Raw genomic sequence first — 21024 nt, 5'->3', positions numbered from 1 at the left:
TATATAACAATAACTCATTCTTAGAAATAATCTATAGAAAATTTCTTTTGGATGCTGTTCTTATTGCCCAACTAAACAGAAAGGTTTCGCCTTAGTTTAGCATTTGTAAAAGCAATCGCAAAGTCATTATTAAGAGAAAATATAAATATACGTGGTTATAAATAAAACCAATGATGTTTATTCTAATAACATGTAATGATGATGTAAGTTTTTACACTGAAGGAAAGGAAGAAAGGTACCACAACCCAACAAAGGAATAGTAACCTTTCAAAACATGAATGTGTCCAAGATGTAACTATATGAAAAATCTGAAGTAACTGTGAAAAGAAGTAATACTGTTTTCCTGAAAAAACAAAAACCAATAAATTTTTTTGTGTGTGTACATGATGCCAGGGATTAAACTCAGGGGTTTCACAGATGTGAAGCATACATTCTGACTAAACCAAATCTTCAGCTCTTAAAAATACAACCAATTTAAAAGATAGTATCTCAAATGTTTCCAGTATAGCAAAGTTTTCATTATTAAGGGCACTACATATAAAAACAAACATGAATGCAGAATCTGAGACATAAGGTATATACCCTGGAATAATAATATTGACTTCCACAAATTCCTTTTGGAATTCATATATTTCAACTATACCATTTAATATTTTTCACTACTATTACAAGAGGGAGTTAAATTGTTTAAACAGTTTTTACTCTATTCATTTGGCATAAAAACAAGGAATTCTTGCCTAAATATGACAGCATTTAACTATATCTCAAAAAGATCACCAAAAAAAAAAATGGGTTAAGAACTTCAATCTCAGTTTCCAAAGGCCATTTCTAATTAAGAATTAAATTGTGCATAAGTTACACTTACAAATTCCCAAAGTTCTAAACACCACATCTTTAAAGAAAGATAGTAACATAAGAGTTCACTAAAAATAGCAGCAAATACCTTGCCATATAATTTTCTCTAATTATAAATACCAAAGCAACTCAAGTCAAGAAAAGGACATACTATTTGAGTTTTTGGTTTTTTCTTTTCCGCCTCACCGTGCTTCTTGTTCACTACTTCTTCTAATTTTTTCTCGTCCCAATTATCCATTGTATCTAAACAAAAAGATATGAAGATTAAACCTTGTAATTTTAGTTATTATTCCCAAAAGAGATCGAATACTGAATAATTGGAAAAAAAGCAACAACAACAAAAAACGTGACAGTATTACTTAAAAACAGTGTGATGTATCATTGTCAGGGGGCTGTGAGTGAATGGGTGGTGGTGAAGGATAGACCACTGGGATAATAGCAGAAGCTGACACTCTGGTGGAGGGTGTGGTGTTGAAATGCCTTTATCAATATTGCAAAACATGGTGCCTGAAACAAAACTTAAAAAAAAAAAAAACTATCCTCCCCACCACACCCAACACAGGGCAATGATTATGTGCTTTTTTTTTCTTAAATAAAAAATGTAAGATTCATGATCTAACACATTTTCTTTAAACACCCCAACGTAAGAATAAGCAGAGTTGAGATCTTTTTGACCTAAGTTTAAGGATTTTTATCTAAATTTACGTAAATAAGAAATAAAGAGGAAGGGCTATAGACAAATGATCACATAAGTGTAAAAAATGTTTTTTAAATACCTTTTTCAAGTTCTTCATCTCTTGCATCAATATAAACACTTCGCTTTTCACACTTTCTCTCCAGAGTTAAGTCATGAGAGAACTTACACTTATCTCCTTTAGTACACTGTCCTTGCTTGAAGAATGCACATACTACAGATTTAGGATCTGCACCTAGGTCAAATGTCACATAACATTCATATTAGATCTACTATATATAACGGATAGCTTCTACTAATTCAATATAATTACCTTTGGTTAATTTCATACACGACAGGGCGATAGCACAGTGGGTAGGGCATTTGCCTTGCGAGCAGCCGACCTGGGTTGGATATCTCCGTCCCTCTTGGAGAGACGGCAAGCTACCCATGGTGTATTCAATATGCCAAAAACAGTAACAAGTCTCACAATGGAGACATTACTGGTGCCTGCTCGAGCAAATCAATGAACAACAGGATGACAGTGCTACAGTGCTAACTTTATACTATTACGTATGAGTTATAAGGTATTTCAAGTTTTGGGAGTAATATTTTATATCTAGTTTTAATTATTCTCACACTTAAGAGCAGGGGGTGGGAAAACAAATAAAACTCTGGTAATTCTAGTCACCTGAGGCAAAAGAGAAATACAAAGGTGTATTACCGTGAGTCTGGGTCAAACCTACGTCTATCTTGACTACTATCATGAACTAGTAGACTATTCAAATCCCAAATTTTGCCACTACCTAACAGGCAGTGTGATAGCTGTATGACGACACAAATGGCATTAAGTAACAGAGGGGAAAAAATAATAGAAAACAGTATACCAAAAAAAATTTAATTGCTTTACCTTAAGAAAAGGAGTATTATTTTCATAGTAGACCAATGGGATTAAAATCTCAAAATCATCAAAATAAGAGTTTTAATCATGAATTGCATCTGAAAAAGACATCTACAATTCCAAATTTACCTTTACTTATTTTTTGAGCAGCAACTACTGGCTTGAACAGTTCATTTAGTTCTTGTAATTCTTTCTTCTTATCATCTTTCTTCAATTTCTTTTCGGCTTCACTTTGTGCTACCTATAAATTTCCCAGGTGTAATATGTAAATTTGATTTTTACAGTAAAATTACTTTCACTATACACACATATAAAAAACTAAATGTATTTATAACATCACAAACTTAAGAAACTTGCTACAATCTGTGCACATACACCTATAAGCCCCTGAACTCAACATCAGTGTTACAATGGTCTTTCAGAATATATTGAATACTGTCATTAAACTAGGAAAAAAAAAACCAAGAACAAACTTCCAATCTTGTAAGCATTTAAGCTAAAAAGACAAAGGTGCTTATTTGAAGTCTAGAATCTAGTGAGAAGAAAAACATGCCAACCTACGGTGCTCTGGAAACAAGAAATGCTCATATACCTAGGAAAATCACACAGCTACTTATCTTATGAAAGAATCATTTTGATGGACAAGAATGGATATACAAAGTCAGAAAATACAAGATAGAGACCAGAAGGGATTAGGTAAGTGAAACAATGAGAAGCTTGGAAACTATCAGTAAGGTGATTAAGACTTGATGGCTAAAAAATTAAGCCAGTGGCATAAACAGATATTTTATAAAACCCAAGATGGCAACTTTGTGAAGGTCAACCTAGAAGAAGTCCAAGAATGAAGGCACAGAAAATCAGTAGACTATTGTTTATGCTAAAGCAAGACAACAAGATAAGTTAAAATAGGCAATAGTTCATTGTAGTCTGGAAGTAGCAAGATGGTGGCAAGCACCAGAAGTGACAGAGAGACGGCAACTCTCAGGACTCTGAACAGTTGATGGGATCATAAAATTTCTGTATGAGTGAATGTGGGTGTCCCTTGAATATTCTGTCCCAGGGAGAGCATCATTAAATGAAACCAGCCAGTCACCAGCCACAGAGCACCGGCCCCGAATGGGACTTGTGAGGACAGTGTCCAGAGGGCAGTGCTGTGACAGCTCTTGGTGCTATGGGCAGCAGCTGAGTTTTAACATGTCTGAATAGGGCTCTTCAGGTCCAACTGAGCACCACCACAGAGAGTGGGTCTTGAGGCGGGGGGTAACTCGGGTTCCTAATATGGGGCCCTGGCAATTCACCACTAGTGGATGGCCTGGTCGCCATTTCTTCCCTGGACCAGCCTGTGCCTCCCGCAGCATATTTTGGAGGAAAACTTCCCTGTGTGCCAACTGTCTGGAGACCAAGGATGGGAGCTTGTGCCCCCTGGTCAGGTTCTGCTGGACTGGGGGCTACAGCCCGCCCAGAGAGCCTGAGACTCAAATTGTAGCAGCCCTGACTCTCAGCTGCTGCCAGTGTGACTGAGGCCCAGGGTGTCTCAGCACTGCCAGCAGGTCAATCGGGAACCATGAGGTATCAGCAGCCTGATGGTGCCTTCAGTCAGGTTTTATGACAACCCAAAATCGGCTCTGTGCCTTTGGCTGGACTCCAACAACTCAGGACCAAGTTTCCCAAGAAATTCAACTGCCAAAATTAGGTATGTGGGAATCACACCCAAAAATCACCTTTGTCCCAGCCATACAAGTTCATTTATCGGTCTTGCTTCAGAAACCCATAAATAAATCTTGAAAGAGATCAAAAGCTGCAGTTAATCTCGTACCTGCACAAGCTGAACAGACTAAAATACATTGGAGGGCGGTGGGTTAGCCAAGCTTCTGCCCAGAGTCCTGGCTGCCACTTGCTCCCATAATCCAAAATTGCTGCCTGGCAAGACCATCTTGGGACGGACCTCACAGAGATACTAATCTGCTAAATGAATGTGCAGGTTCTGTGACTGAATTCTATGGGATTTCTCGGGGTCAAGGATGGCTACTTTCCCACACGTCCCTGTACAGCAGTCACGTCCACTTGCTCTGACAAACACAATGACCTCTGTATTGCAAGCCACAATGCATAAAAGGAGGGAGGGAAGGAAGAAGGGAAGTTGCCTGCCAATAGAGGCAGGTGGGGGTCAGGAGATGTGATAGGTGGTGGGAGGACAACTGGGGACATTGGTGGGAAATGTACACTAGAGGGATGGGTGTTGGAACATTATATGATTGAAACCCAACCATGAACAGTTTTGTAATGGTCTGTCTCAAGGTGATTCACCAAAGATAAAACAAAATAAAAAGGCAATATATAAAGGATAGAGAAGGGAGAGAAGAAAGCATTTTAGAAAGCAGCACTGATGATACTAAATGGTTGAACATAAAGCAAAAATCAGAGAGAGGTGTCTAAGACTGTCCAGTATTGTTATAATGCTGTTACAACAAGACATATAGGAAAAACAGTTTTAAGGTAGAGGAAGTGCTGGACTTTAGCACTGGATACTGAGAATGAAATGCCACTGAGAAAAGAGTTTCACAAGAAAAAATAAGTGAGCCACCACAGAGACTAGCGCACATCCAAAAGAACAAAAGCAACCGCTGTTGGAGAGGATGTGGGGAGAAAGGGACCCTTCTACACTGCTGGTGGGAATGCCGACTGGTTCAGCCCTTCTGGAAAACAATATGGACGATTCTCAAAAAATTAGAAATTGAGCTCCCATTTGACCCAGCAATACCACTGCTGGGAATATATCCCAGAGAGGCAAAAAAGTATAATCGAAATGGCATCTGCACATGTATGTTCATCGCAGCACTGTTTACAATAGCCAGAATCTGGAAAAAACCCGAATGCCCTAGAACGGATGACTGGTTGAGGAAACTTTGGTACATCTATACAATGGAATACTATGCAGCTGTTAGAAAAAAGGAGGTCACGAATTTTTTATTTAAGTGGATCAGCATGAAAAGTTTCATGCTAAGTGAAATGAGTCAGAAAGAGAGAGACAGACATAGAAAGATTGCACTCATCTATGGCATATAAAATAACAGAGTGGGAGACTAACACCCAAGAATTGTAGAAACAACTACCAGGAGGTTGACTCCATGGCTAGGAGGCTGGCCTCACATTCTGGGGAAAGGGCAACTCAGAGAAGGGATCACCAACTATAATGTAGTCGAAGGCCATGTGGGAGAAGGGAGTTGCGGGCTGAATGAGGGCTAGAGACTGAGCACAGTGGCCACTCAACACCTTTATTGCAAACCACAACAGCTAATTAGAGGGAGAGAACAGAAGGGAATGCTCTGCCACAGTGACAGGGTGGGGTGGGGGGAGATGGGATTGGGGAGGATGGGAGGGATGCTGGGTTTACTGGTGGTGGAGTATGGGCACTGGTGAAGGAATGGGTTCCCGAACTTTGTATGGGGGAAGCATAAGCACAAATGTGTATAAATCCGTAACTGTACTCTCATGGTGATTCATTAATTAAAAATAAATAAATTTATTATTAAAAAAATATTTCCTTGTTAAAAGAGCTGTATTCTTGGGGGATAAATTCCAACAAAAATAGTGATTCTGTTTTGAAACTCTAACAACAATAGTGAGTTGTGTGTTGAAATCTGGAATGTAATCAAGGTAAAGAGAAAAGGAAGTGAAATTATCACTCACGCATGAGGGGGGGTTGGGGGGTTAGAATGGGATGTATACTGTTTTTTTTTGGTTTTGCTCTTGTTTTGTTTTTGTTTTTATTGGTGGTGGAATATGGGCACTGGTGAAGGGATGGGTGTTTGAGCATTGTATAATGGAGATATAAAGCTGAGAACTTTGTAACTTTCCACTTGGTGATTCAATAAAATAAATTAAAAAAAAGAAAAAAGAAAAAATAAGTGAGAAAGACAAGTATAAAAAAGTATAAAGAGCAAGGTAGTTCTATTGACAATACTGGTATTAAATGAGTGAACAGAATCTAAAAAACAAAACTTAAGGAACTAGGGAACATTAAAGAAATAGGTAAAACCCATGCTGAAAAAAGTAATCAAGGAAAGGAAAATTTATGAAGGAACTGGTCAAATGCCATAGAGAATAAATTACTGCGAATAACTGACTTTGGCAATATGGTGGACGTATCCAACAATAAAAAACGAAAAATGTTTTTTAAAAAACAAGTAATTTTTGTTGTTGTTTTGTGGTCACACCTGGCAATGCTCTGGGGTCACTCCCAGTGGTGCTCAGGGGACTACAGGGGACTACAGGGAATGACAGAGATCAAACCCACTTGGTTGTGCGCAAGGCAAGTGCCCTACCTGCTGTATTATCTCTCTGGCCTCAATAAAGTTCAGTTCATCTTAATAAACTTATTTTTTATTCCTTTCAGACATCTGTAGGGTTCAGAGAACAATGAAGGACCATAAGATAAGTCTTTCAAGTATTTTAATTTAGAAATAAAATTAATTTTAAATAAGCTTCTTGGCAAATATTATCTATTAACTGTGCAAATATATCTATGACCTGTTAGCATAGGCATACATTGAAAATGCTCAGGTTCCAGTGACTTCAACACTGAAGCATGCAACAAAGTGAGTCAATTCCTGGCTCCTCTTCTTACCCTGAGTTTCAACTCACCCTGTATATAGATGGAGCTGGAAGATGGCAAGAGTATATGTACTTGATCCAGTCTCTGTTGATACTCCTTGCACATACACTTTCTCAATCCCTTTGACTAACACTGGCTTACTGGCTGATTGTATAACCCTAAAATGGACATGGGCTCCATAAACTGTAGGTACCGAACTGTTGTGGAAGCAGTGGTACAAACTTTGGATGGGCACAAATCACCTGATTTCACTGACTCTCAGTTTATAGGCAGAGCAGTATCTGGTAAGCTAAGTAGGGTTTTCATTTTCAAGACAAGGCGTAGTGTAGGACATTTCGTCTGCTCTGACAGCAGGAAAGCTGCTTAATTCCACTGATAAATATGCCTGTCAGGTACCTCATATTTATAGACAGAAGTCCAGAGATACAATAAGTTATGAAAAATGTAGTATTGGGGTTGGAGATATTGGTACAGAGGCAAGGCACTAGCCTTGTATGTGGCTGACATCCAGTTCAATTCCTGATGCCACATATGGTCTCCTGAGCTCTACCAGGTGTAGGCCCCTTTGCCACCAAAAAAAAGAACCTGAGGAAAAGAGGGCTATTTTTTCTTGTAATGAATTTAAAAATTCCAAATTCATATGTTAATAAATGCCTAAAAACAGGCAAGGGGAAATAGCAAAGAAATATAATTTGGAGGAAAGCATTACTTTATTAGGAAATATATGGTTAGTAGGCCATTACAGTTTAAAACTAAAATTAAACATTACAAATAAGAAAAAGGTGTTTCTCATAAATAAAAACCTAAACACAACCAAACATAAGGTAAGGATTTAAAGGTAAGTCAGAGAAGTACAAACTCAAATGGATAACAAAGTATATGAAAAATACTCAACCTCAGTAGCGAGGGTTACAAAGTAAAACAAGATAAAACATTAGCCTTCACAAAGTAGAAGCTATAAAAAAGAACTTTCTCAAGCAATAAAAATTAAAACATAAAATATGATAGAGCAAAATTACGAAGAAATCCATTTCCTTTTACCTACAATTGTATAACCAGATAATTTATGCCACAGAAATAAAAGAAAAACACATGCAAGGTTCTCTCATAGTATCGTTCTTAAGTATCAGAAAGGTGGAAACAATGGGGTCACTTATGAATTGGATAAACATAGCTATCCACAGTGTAGAACAGTAAGCAGTCATTAAAATAAATGAGCTGCATCAAAATGTCTTGGAGTCTTAAGTTGTAAAAAAATTAAGAGTAGGCCCAAATGAAGAAAAATAATTACCTGACGAGGATTTTGTTGACCAAATTTAACCTGATGGGTGACAGCCTTGATAAACTTCTGTTGCTTTGCTCCTTTTTTATTCTTTAAGCCAAAAGTCTTGTCCTGAATGGGAAAGAGCAAGAAAAGTTACATGCAAAAATATGTAACTGCAGTGCTATTTACAAAACTCAAGACCTGGAAACAACCCAAGTGCCCAACTAGAATAAATAAGAAACTGTGATATACATACACCACAAAACACCAAACCATAAGGACAGGTAAAACCTTGCAGTTAATATAACTTGACTGGAACTAGGGGAACTGGATGTTAAGTGTCCATCAGGAGGAAGAAAAAAATGCAAGACATCCTTACCTATATGTGGAGTTTACAAAATAAAAGACAAAGGCCAATGAAAACTAACGATTAGATTCAACCAACAGAACTGAATATGGAAAACAAAGGGAGGGAGGTAGACTGTAACAAGGATGAGAAGAAACTTAGGGACAGAAAGGAGGAGGGATATTGGGACTTTGGTGGTTGAGTGTGGTGAAATAACACTGTATGCCTAGTTATTGTAAAGCATGACCTCAATAAAAAATGGGGGAAGTTTTAGCAACTTATGTTATTTATTTTTAACGATATTTCTCATGATTTTGAATATATTTCCCGTTATTTAAAAGGCATTCTCATTTGAGGGTAAAAATTATTACTTTTGGGGGCTGGAGAGTATAATACTTAGGGCTCTGGCCTTGCATATGCCCAACCAAGGTTTGATCCCTGGCCACATATGGTTCTCTGAGCTCCACCACAAGAGACCCCTGAACAAGAAAAAGCCCTGGGCACTACTATGTGTGGCACACTGTAGCACTGTCGTCCCACTGTTCATAGATTTGCTCGAGTGGGCACTAGTATCGTCGCCATTGTGAGACTTGTTATTACTATTTTTGGCATATTGAATACGCCACAGGTAGCTTGCCAGGCTCTGCCATGCAGGTGGGATACTCTCGTTAGCTTGCCGGGCTCTCCGAGGGATGGAAGGCTGCATGCAAGGCAAACGCCCTACCCCCTGTGTGTATATGTGGCCATTTTTACGATACACATACACAAGCAGCAAAACAATAAAACATATGACCTCAAAACATCACGCGACTCTTATAATCAATCCATATTTACAACTATCATTCAACCTGTTACGCTATGCCACTTTTCCACACTGTATTTCAGAGTGTCACAACTATCTGATATGCTGAGTTGTTGTATTAAGATAAAATCCTATAGTCAAATAAGTTTTAACCAAATATTTAACAGGGCTTTAAATTTTTTAAAAATTTGGGATCACTCCTGGCTACACTCCAGGGTGTCTCCTGGCTCTACATTCAGCAATTACTCCTGGCAGTACTCAGGGGACCATATAGGATGCCAGGGATTGAACTCAGGTCAGCAGCATGCAAGGGAAGTGCGCTACCTGCTGTATTATCACTCTGACCCTGTGGGGCTTTAAATTCTTTTTTTTTTCCTTTTGGGATCACACCTGGCGATGCTGCACAGGGGTTACTCCTGGCTCTGCACTCAGTAATCACTCCTGTCGGTGCTCAGGGGACCATAGGGGATGCTGGGAATCGAACCCAGGTAGACCACGTGCAAGGCAAACGCCCTACCCGCTGTGCTATCGCTCCAGCCCCCAAGGGGCTTTAAATTCTTAAGCACAAGATATTTTAACGCAGCAGGGATGTTATATGCAAACTATTTCAGATTTTACTTCATCTCATAAATGCATTTTCCTCAGAATACGTTGAGGATTATGTACTACTGGAATACATTTTTGGGAAACTGCACAAGACAATGTTTTCTGGGCATTTTTTAAAAAAAAAATTTAGCTAATAAAGAAAGACCCATTGAAAAAAATTAGATGTATATATTCCTAGCTGTTGCTAAATGCAAATATTTAAAATGATGTATATGTATGTAATTGAAGGCAACACTTCAATTGTAATCTTTGGATATTTATACTATTTAGTAAGTCTGCAACAGAAACTCATTTAGTTATAATTGCACAGCTATGTGTGAGTGTGCCTGCAAATTATAGTGGCCCAAACAACAACCTCCATCTCTATTTCATGCCTAGCCAGAATCTGACTGTGATTTTTACTTGTTTTCTGTTTAGAACGGAGGCACTCTTGCAGTACTTAGGCATCACTACTGCTGCCATGCTTGAGGGACCACATGGTTCTAGGGACTGAACCTTAGGTCTCACACATTATTGGATGTGTACTACAGTTTGATCCACATTCTGGGCCCAAAGAATAGGACTGTATTATCTTAGCAAATAAGAGATCATAATGGATAGGTTGGTTATCATTAGATGATGATACTGGTATAGCTATTAGATCTGGCCACTAGAAAAGGGCAAAAAGGATTCCTTCTTGAGATTCCAGAGATAATCAGGCATTGTTTATACAGTGATTTTAGACTTTTGGCCTTCACATAGAAAGAACTCTGCTGTTGTAATGTTACAATAGTCATAGGAAAGGTGGCCTGACTAGTGAGCTTCACCTTAAAAAAATGAATGGTAAGAATGTCAAACCAGAGCCACACCCACAACCCACAGCCACTGCATGTAAACTCATCCACGGAGCCCAGCTCTACAGATTCAAGACTAAATCTTGGAAGGGATGCAAGCCAAGTGGCTAAAATATATGGTTATACACTGGTTTCCCACCAGAAAACTCTGGGTGCCACAGGCTAAGTCCCTTCCCTGCTGAATTAAGTCCCAGCAGTTGCAACATGTGCCTCCATGCCAAAAACCCAACTCCACTGTTCCTTAATCACGTCAGAGACATCAAACCAACAAAAATTCCAGGTACACAGGTTTTCAGGCTGAGAACTCCAAGGTCTTCTCAGGACACACACACACACACACACACACACACCACCACCACCACCACCACCACCACCACCACCACCACCACCACCACCACCACCCTCCACCCCTATACTTCCAGGAGACTTGGCAGCCACACGCACCTTCCCTGGCTGCTGTCATGTAAACTCATCCATTGGCCCAGCTCTACATATTCATGACTATATCTTGGAAGAGATGCAAGTCAAGCCACTGAAATTCATGGGTATACCAGACTCCCAGCTAAGAACTCTGGGGTGCCCAGGAGGGGTGTGAAGTCCCAGCAGCTACACCTACACCCCACAGTCGCCACCATGCCAATGGCCCAACTCCACTGCTTTCTGACTAATCTCTGCAGAGACATCAAACTGATGATAGGGTTTTTGGCTGAGAACTCTGGGCTCTCCTTGTAATAAGAGCAGGCAGCCACATCCCAAAACCACCTATACTCAGGGCCCAGTTATATATCCTGGAGTTTCTGGAGACACCTCCAAAATTCTACAATACTGACAACCCAGTAGGACCACACCAAATTAGATGGGAAAGTAACATATAAGCCAACTAAGCTCAGTAAACAAAAAACAGTAAAATATAAGGCTCACCTAACAACAAACAGCTCAGTAAACCCTCAGACAAGGAATAATGATACAATAATTTTCACAAATTTTCTTTTATTGTAGCATCTTCTGATAATCCCATTAGTTATTTAGTTGCAACAAGCCATACAAAATAAATTGCTTTGTATTTGCTAAGGGGGTGGCATAGGGGGGTTGGTTGGAAAATCAAACACATGGTGGAGGGAAGGTCATTGTGGTGGGATTGGCACTGAACACTGAATATAACAAATATATTATGAACAACTTTGTAAACAAGGATATTTAAAGTGAAAAATAAATAAATTTTAAAAAATAAAGAATTTCCAACCACCAAATACTGATAATCTTAAGTGCTCTGCTTTGGTCTTTTCTAGTTCTTTGGAGTGGAATCCTCTATCTGGGGGAGCAATTAAGCCCAGCTATGAGAAAAGAGAAGAGGTTTACTTAAGGGCTCCTTAGTAGGTTATTTTCAGGCTCACATTTTACCACTCATCCCTACCTCTTCTGTAAGTTAACAATAAAGGTGTCTTGATTCACTTTCCTCTTCTCTGTTATTTCTCAGAATAAATATTTGGCTGAGTGGTGGTAAGAAGTAGCACTTACAGTTACACTTTTAACCACATGCCTTCAGCTTCTATCCTTTTGTATTACTAGTGTCCTTCAGTTAGCTTCTATAGGATTCTGCAGAGAAAAATCTGCTTGCTTTTGAATTCTGCACAGAACTTCTGAAGGCTGCTTTTTCTTTTCACAGAAAAGAGAGTAACACAATTCAATTAGGAGAAAAGAGCAAAGGTCATGTAACATAAGGGGAGATGTTCATGGTGTAGCAACCAGGTGTGAAATGTCCTACTTAATAACAAAACAAAAAACAAAGTAAGCTCTTGTGAAGGGTGAAAAAAAAAACTCTAGATAAAAATACCAGGATTGGGATAGGAGCTAGTTAAGTGAATAGAGGGCACATGCTTGGCCAGGTGCCTGACCTACAATTAATTCCTGACACATGGATCCGCCCCACCCCCACCCACAAGCAGCAGTAGGTGCAGACCGGGAGGTCTTGACCTGCACTGTGTTTTGCCCTGGTGGACCCCAGCACCAAAGGGGAAACCTGAATATCTCAAGCACAGCAGGTCCCTGGAACTAATGCATTATTGGGCTCTTGTGCTGAACTAACAAACCCACTGGCCAAGAATTGTTGGAGAGCTCTGGACCATCTAAGCACTGCTTGGGAGCCTATCCCCAATCCAAATTAAACACCAGGGTCACATACAACAGTATCTACATATGTTGAACACAGAGGAGCAAAACTGAGGTCTGGCCTGGGTCAGGGATGCAATAATTCAGGTGCTTTAATAGACACCTTGTACAGATGAGATGCTGAGTTCAATTTCCCCAAACTCCACTGTACCCCCTGCCTCAGCCTGAGCACTTCATGGCCCCATGAAACCAATTAAAACAACAAACAGGCCATGGTTCAATTCATGTTCCATATATTAGAGAAAAGCAACAAACTATGAATAAATAGATAAAACAGCAAAGTAAACAGTTATTAAGGAGTTAACAAGAATTCCTTTAAGATCTAATGCCTTAAATTGTGGGAAACTTCATAAATCATATGATTTCTTTTATCAATAAATGTTTTTTTTTCTTTTGGCTTTTTGGGTCACACCCGGCGATGCTCAGGGGTTACTCCTGGCTTTGCACTCAGGAATTACTCCTGGTGGTGCTCAGGGGACCATATGGGATGCTGGGAATGGAACCCCGGGTCGGCCGTGTGCAAGGCAAATGCCCTACCCACTATACTATCATTCCAGCCCCCTTATCAATAAATGTTTGATTTAATCCTATTTTATATGTCTATATGCCAGTTTGTCTAAAAACGTCAGGCAAAAAAGTAGAAAAAGTTTAAGATCTGCTCTAAAAGGACTAATTGTGGGTAGAAAAAAAAGTACTCATGACCACAGCATCTGCTCGAAGTAGATGCTCTGAATTCCACAAGAAAAGTTTTCCTGGACTACTAACACTGCTTCTACATACAATTAAACAATCTAAAAAGAGTGAAGGAGTTGTGTTTTGATCATCTCTAGTTAGGTTGGAAAACAAATTATTTTTTCTACAGATAAACAGGGCACACTGATTTAGCAATTACTAAACATAAATTCCTGCATATAAACTTTTAGGATCCTCTAAATAATTCTAAGACATATAATTATTTCATGTAAACATGTATACTGAAACTCCAAAGTGTTTGACAATTTTTTGAAGTAGTACTGCTAATAGGGGCAAACAGTATAGTATGCTGATTACAAGCTCTGGCACCAGACTACACAAACTCAAATCCCAAACTGCAATGAGCAAAATACCGTTTTGCTACACCTTTCTCTTCTTTTCTTTTCTTGACCACACCTGGCAGTGTGCTCTGGAGACCATTTATGGTAATGGGCATCAAACCCAAGTTGCCTGTGTGCAAGTAAGAGCCCTGCTAGCTGTTCTATCACTCTGGCCCCAACACTTTTCTTGAAAGTTTGCTTGGAAGTTCTAGCAGGAGTGCAGCTGCTATCGATGTAAGGACCATTACGCTGTAAATTATAATCAGTAAAGACTGTCCTCATTGACTGAGCACACAGCTTTGAGAAAGACACACATGAAAAATCGAGGGAGCAAGGGGACATTTCCTAGACTGGTCAGATCAGTCAAATAAACCCTGGGTGACAGATGTATGTTGCAGCCAGATGGCCCTCAAGTTCACCCCTACATCTTATTTGTAAAAAGGGTTTCAATCTAAGCTCACTGGCACATAGTGTGGAAAGTGGGAACAGAGTACAGTGATTAGTGGCAAACTTTCTGGGTTTAGAGCCAGACTTTCTGAGTTTGAATTCTAAATCTGCTTCTTACCTGCTAGCTATGGCAATCTTGGACAAGTTAATTAACCAGTATAAATGCTTCCTCAACTATGATATATTTAGCACTTGCTGATGGCATTTTGGAACACTTCAAATCACTTTGTGAGTTACCTAAAGAATAACCTTGCTTTGGGGTCTGGAGATACAGGGTAGAAGCCAAGTTACAAAGAACCAAATCATGGTTAAAACGAAACCAGAGAGATTTTGGTTCTCATCAGACCTTAAAAATATCCCCAAAGGCTAGATTATAATGAAGAGTTGTGCTACAGACTTGGGAAAATGAATACAAAGGAGTTTACAAAACAGGTAATATTTCTAAGAAAAGGGTAACTGAGCTTCACACTACCTTTATATACTAAATGAACAGCAGATTTCTCTTAAAACTTACCCTTTCTAAATCAGGGCGATGACATGAGGGCCCGAAAACATTTAACATGCAGCCTGGATGTGATCCGTAGCACCAGCAGAAGCATTTCCCCAAACACGGTCAGGTATGGCCTCCGCATAACCCCCAAACTCCACTCTTCCCCCCTGCCCCATCCCTTAGGTAAAATTCTGCTTCTTTCACAGGGAAGCACTCTTTTAAATACCTGAACTAAGAAAAGGAATTGAAGGGCAGGTTAGTACTGAATAACAAGAGAACTAGGGTACACCTTTTGGGATACAAAGAAAAAGTGACTAGTACTGTTCTGAGTCATTAATTTCACTCAAAAGAAAGTAATGTCTAGTGTATTGTCATTTATGCAAAAATATTTTGTTCTTGGTTAATCTAGCATCAAATTATCAACAGTTTACTTTGGCTAAGATTTTCACTGGCAACCATTTTCTTCTCCATCCTTGACTAAGTACTTATGGTGGTTGCAACAAAAGTAGAAGTATAGGGAATGAGGTTGGCTATTATTTAAAATGAAAAAAAAAATGTATTAGCACTTAGGTAGCTGCACTACTGTTAAAGTTTAACCTGGATCCCATCTCCTTAAGTCTCTATGTTTCCTTGCTGCTACACATCAGGTATTTTATTTGCTTGCGCTTGACATTATTTCTATTCATAATCAAACCTACTTCTCTAAGCTAACTTAGGCTCACTAAATTTTTGACTGTAAGAAAGCTAAAAGTGTCATTTTTTGGCTATTGTATGAATGCCTTACAGAAACAACCTATTTTGAAACACTCATTTCAGAAAGATGGCATTTACTGCAAACACATGAATGAAATTTGGGGGGAGTTTAAAGAGAAAAAGAAAATGCAGGAAATATGATCACTTCAAGCAAGCACTGTACAGGCAGTGCAGGTTAGTCTATTTTTTCTAGTTTCTATGATAGTAATAAACAACAGAGTGACCACTCAGTGAATACAGTGTCTACCATGCCAGGTACTTTGACACTTCATCTAACCCACAATTCCACAGCTCTGTAATAGAGAACTCCGTCCTGCTGATTAGAAACTGGTTCAGAGACAAGTCATTTAAGTTGCCTAAATTCGTAACATGAAACCATAAAATAAAATATGGCACAAAAACTTAAGTCTGACTCTAAAATTGTTTTTTTTATTAAGCTGTCATCTTTTATTTCTGTTTCTTATGCTTTCAAAAGCTACTTGTTGCTGTGCATTAGCAAGTACTTATAGTAGCTACAAGGGAAATAGAAGTACAGGGAATGAAGTTGGTATGTAAGGCAACCAACCAAATGTGATTATTCAAAAATCTAAAGCATATGCTCTACTAAGCTATAGTTTAAAATAAAAAAAATGTATTAGCATTTAGGTAGTTGCACTACCGTTAAAGTTTATGGTATCAATACACAAAATTACTGCACTGCCCCCCTTTTCCCAGCTTTGTGCAAAATTTTACCACCATTTAAAAAAGCTAAAAAGGTCATCAAATTATGGAGTAATTGTTGGGGAAGAGGTACTTGACTTCACTACTGTTAAGATTAAATTTTGTCATACAAATTGTTTTGTATTTTGCACTTTCTCTTGCAGAAATCTTCGAAGGCTTTTTGAAAGTCTTCATCATTCAGATGCTTTCTTTTTTCTTTAAAAATAATCCTGTTGCCAAGACCAGGGAAAACCAGGGCAAGGAGGACTGGTTATTGGTTGTAATCTACCACAAGTGTGTGTGTGTGGGGGGGGGGGTCAAAGGGTAGGGAAGATAGAGAAGGGACCAGTATGACTGTAATAGTTGGAAATGATGACGCTGGACAAGAACTCTGTGTCAAAAGCAGGTAAAGGGATATTCATGATAACCTTTCATTATCTGTATTGCAAAATACAATGCCCCAAAGGGGAGACTGTGTGTGTGTGTGTGTGGGGAGAGAGGGCGAGCCACAGAGGCAGGCTGGGGGTGGGGTGGGAGGTGATGGGAGGGAAACTGGCGAAACTGGCACTGGGAAAATATGCACTGGTGGAGGGATGGGTGCTGGAACACTGTATGACTGAAACCTAATTATGAAAAGCGTTGTACGGGTCTATCTCACAGTGACTCAGATAAATTAAAAATAAAAAAAATCTTGTTAGAAACTTGCTATAGTGGGGGTTGGGAGTTAAGGACAGGGAAGGTGCTACTATGACAACAACAGGGGGTAAGTGGTCACTCTAAATGGGCCGCTGAAAGGAGGTAAAGTGATATGTATAACCTCTCAGTAACATTATGGCAAACCATAGTGCCTAAAAGGAAAAAAAGGGCCTGCCACTGAGGCAGGCTGGTGGGGGAGGGGGGCGTGGGGATGAGAGGTAATGGGGAACGGAGACACTGGGTATATTGTGGAGGGAAGTGGTCAGTGGTGATGGTACTGGTGCTCAGTGTTATGTCTGAAACTCAATCATAAGTAACTTTGCAATCCACAGTATCACTGTCATCCCATTGCTCATCTATTTGCTTGAGCGGGCACCAGTAACGTCTCCATTGTGAGACTTGTTACTGTTTTTGGCATATCGAATAGGCACGGGTAGCTTGCCAGGCTCTGCCGGGCGGGCGAGATACTCTCAGTAGCTTGCCGGGCTCTCCGAGAGGGACGGAGGAATCGAGCCCAGGTCGGCCGTGTGTAAGGCAAACGCCCTACCCGCTGTGCTATCACTCCAGTCCCCTGCAACCCACAGTGCTTCACAGTGCATCAATAAATTAAAAAAAAATGTTTAGGTCCCGGATGTAGCTCAGTGGTAGAGCCAACTGTGTTGCAAATGTGTGGCCCCGGGTTTTATCCATGGCACCACAAAGGAAAAAGAAAATAATCTTGTTACAAGATGAAAGAATATCAATGTTCCTATCAGTTTCAGTTGAGACATTAAAAATAATTTTCCTGCACAGTTCCTTAGAACACCAGTTCCACCAACCATAAATAAAACAAGCAAAATGCAATGTAAGCCCATGCCAGGGCAACAGTCATCCCTACAGTGCCCTTGGCTCACGCAGCACCGAATGCCATTAAGTCCCTGCAAGCGGCAGTTCTGACCAAAGGACAGCAGGCGTGAATGTCAGGGGGCCATCAGTCTGTCTTCATCTCTGATCACGCGGCTCTTCAACAAAACACACAACGCAAAAAGAACCCAGGGCCTGACCCTAAACAGGGAGCTCGGCCAGACCCAAGTGGCCTTCGTCACACCGACGTTTCGTATACTTTCATTTATGTAATTTTTTCCCCCTTCTGGGACACACCTGGCGGTGCTCAGGGCTTACTCCTGGCTCTGCACTCAGGAACTGGCGTGACCATATGGGACGCCGAAGATCGAGCCCGGGTGGGTGGGCCGCGGGAGTGCCAGGCAAACAACCTATCGGCCGCACAAGGGCCCCGCCCCTAGACGAAGTCGAGAGAAAATAAATCGATCACCGGACGCCCGACCCCAGGGGCCCAGGGGCCAGGTGGGATTTCCCGGGCGCGCTGCTGTTTCTCAAAGCTGTCATGCGAGCGAGCAGAAGTGACGCCAAACCACCTCCCGAACGCCCTGCGGCGCGTCCTCGGAGTGGGGGCCGCGACCCAAGCGTGCATTCTCCTGCGGGAAAAGAGTCTCGGGGCTTCCCCGTGGGCCACTCGGCGGACCCGCAGCCGGGATGGGGCTGGCAGCGGGGGTGGGGGGGGGCACCTCTTCCCCCAGCGATGCCAAAGCCGGCTCTGAAACCTCCGATTTCATTCTTCCGCCCCCCGCCCCCCACCCCCACCCCCAGCCCCAGCCCCAGCCGCGCTTCCCTCGGGAAAACTCATCCCCTAGCTAAGGGGGGAGGCGGGTGCTAAGAAGACCGCCGCGGAGTCAGGAACCGAGGAGAACGCCGAGTCGCGTCCCCGGGGGGGGGGGGGCCCGTGGAGCGCGACGAAAGAACGCAGGGGCAGGAACGAATGCGAAGGCGACACGGGCCGCGGAAACGCACGCGGCCGGGGAGCGCCTCCAGCCCTCGGCCTGTGCCGGCGGCTGCGGCGGCGGCTCGGGCGAGCCCTGAGAGGTAGCAGGAGAGCGACTCCTCCCGGGTGACGGGTCAGGAGGAGGGAAGGAAAAAAAAAAAAAAAAACCCAACCACCACCCGGTGTCCAAATGCCTCGTTCCGGGTCGCACTCCCTTCTGGAGACGCCCAGAAACGCCTCCGTGTTTGTTCTGTGACCCGCAAGCCCCAGCGCGGCGGCGGCGGCGGGCACCGGGCGGCGCGGCCCCGGCCGGGTGTGGGGGCGCCCGGCGGCGTCACTATGGCGATAAGGGGTGGCGAGCGTCCCGCGGGGGCCGGGAGGCGGCGGGATTGGAAGCGGGGGGCAAGGGTGGGGGAACACGTGGGCCCCGGCCGACGCGAGCCCGGCCCCGGGACGCTGCCCCCGGCGCGGGGCTCGCGGCTGGAGTGGGGGAGGGGGCGGCGGCTACTCACTTCGATAATCTTCTCCTTCTTCTTCTGCTCCGCCTTTTTGCTGCCCCCAGCCTGAGCCTGTTTCTTGGGGGGCATGGCGGGGAGCGCAGGCGGCGCGGGCCAGTCTCGGGCGCAGCTGGACACCGTCCGGGGGGCAGCCGGCCCCGCGGCAAGAGGAGGACGAGGATGCGGGCCGCCTGTCGCTGGCTTCCCCACAGGAAGAGCCGCCGCTCAGTCGCCGCGGGAGCGCGGCCTTTGCGACAGGTCGCAGCCGCACAGCATTGTGGGGAGCGCGGCGCGGCGCCCGGAAGCGGAACTGCGCGTGTGCGTCGCCGCCGCCGCCGCCGCCGCCGCCGCAGGCCTGGCCTCTCGGGGGCGGGAAGAGACGTGGGAAAGTGGCCGCGCGTCATGCGTGATGCAGCGCGCTGGCCTGGCCCACTCGAGGTGGCGGCGAGCCCGAGGGCCGACCTGGGCCAACGGGGCCGATCCCGCTGGCCCATGTGTCTTCCCCCGCGCGGTCCCTTTTTTAATTTTTTTTTTTTTGAGGACCACATTTCTCCTGCGTTCAAAGCGCGACCCGCAGTGGCCACCTGGACCCTCTCTATCCCGAGCGCCTCGGCCACTCAGCGCTCGCGGGCGAGCCGGGTACTCCGTCGCCTTTGCGTGGTCTGGGTGGGCAAGGGCTCGTAGGTGGCGAGGGCGATGCGCATCTCTCTCCTGCGAAGGCCTAAGACAAATGAACACGTTTCGTTTCTTCGAAGGGTTTCCTGCCTGTAGTTCGAGGAGCCACGGGGATGGCCTCCCCAGAAGACTGGACAGTCGAGCTCTCCTGACCAGCCGCATCAAGTCGTGTTTAGGTTGTCATTAGTCGACACTGAGTTGTAAAGTGAGCGAAGTCAACCATACTTAGCTGGAGGGCAAAGAGCACGTCTCCGCAGCTTTCATTAAATACTCAATAAATCGAGAAGCTCCTGGACACGATTGCACAAAAATACGTCATTTACTCATAAGGAGGACGTTGGGTTGTTAACTGCATTTTGTAGGTGTAATGCAGGAAGGAAGAAACGTGACTAAGGTAGTTACACTAGAGAGGAACGTGCTGAAATAAGGTTTCCCGTCTTTAGATTGTAAAAATGTCTCTTGCTGACTTTGCACCACCAGTAGGTGTTTCTTGAACAGGTGCTTGATGAGCGGGGACCATGGATTTTACTCAGCACCATAATATGCTTTAAAAAACATGCCTGGTAGTTGATTTTATTATTTTTGTTTTGGGGTCACACATGGCAGTGCTCAGGGATCATCCCTAGCGGTGCTTCAAGGGACCAGATGTGATGCCACGGATCTTAACTGGGTGGGCTGTGTGCGAGGCAAACACCCTACCCGCTGTACTATAAATTCTTCCCTATTTTTATCATTAAAAAAATAGCGTTGTAGAGCCAACAGTCATCTTGCATTAGTTTGGGTGAGGAGAAAACTAAAAGTCCCTTAACTA

General features: G+C 42.6%; 1 protein-coding gene across 1 annotated transcript in view; it reads right to left on the bottom strand.

Annotated features, from left to right (window-relative positions):
- The window catches only part of ZC3H15 (zinc finger CCCH-type containing 15), a 28479-nt gene extending 8660 nt beyond the window's left edge, over positions 1-19819 (bottom strand). Inside the window, exons 1-5 of the mRNA XM_055123108.1 lie at positions 19554-19819; positions 8336-8437; positions 2559-2670; positions 1632-1784; positions 1007-1098 (exon numbers count right to left, since the gene is read on the bottom strand). Of these exons, the coding sequence (XP_054979083.1) occupies positions 1007-1098; positions 1632-1784; positions 2559-2670; positions 8336-8437; positions 19554-19628 (534 nt within the window). The 5' untranslated portion in view covers positions 19629-19819. The remainder of the gene's footprint in view (positions 1-1006; positions 1099-1631; positions 1785-2558; positions 2671-8335; positions 8438-19553) is intronic.
- Between the last annotated feature and the right edge of the window lie 1205 nt (positions 19820-21024).

Source organism: Sorex araneus, chromosome X (genome assembly GCF_027595985.1).
Source record: "Sorex araneus isolate mSorAra2 chromosome X, mSorAra2.pri, whole genome shotgun sequence".
NCBI lineage: Eukaryota > Metazoa > Chordata > Mammalia > Eulipotyphla > Soricidae > Sorex > Sorex araneus.
The sequence above is the reverse complement of the archived record's forward strand: the minus strand, read 5'-3'. Positions and strand labels throughout refer to the sequence as shown.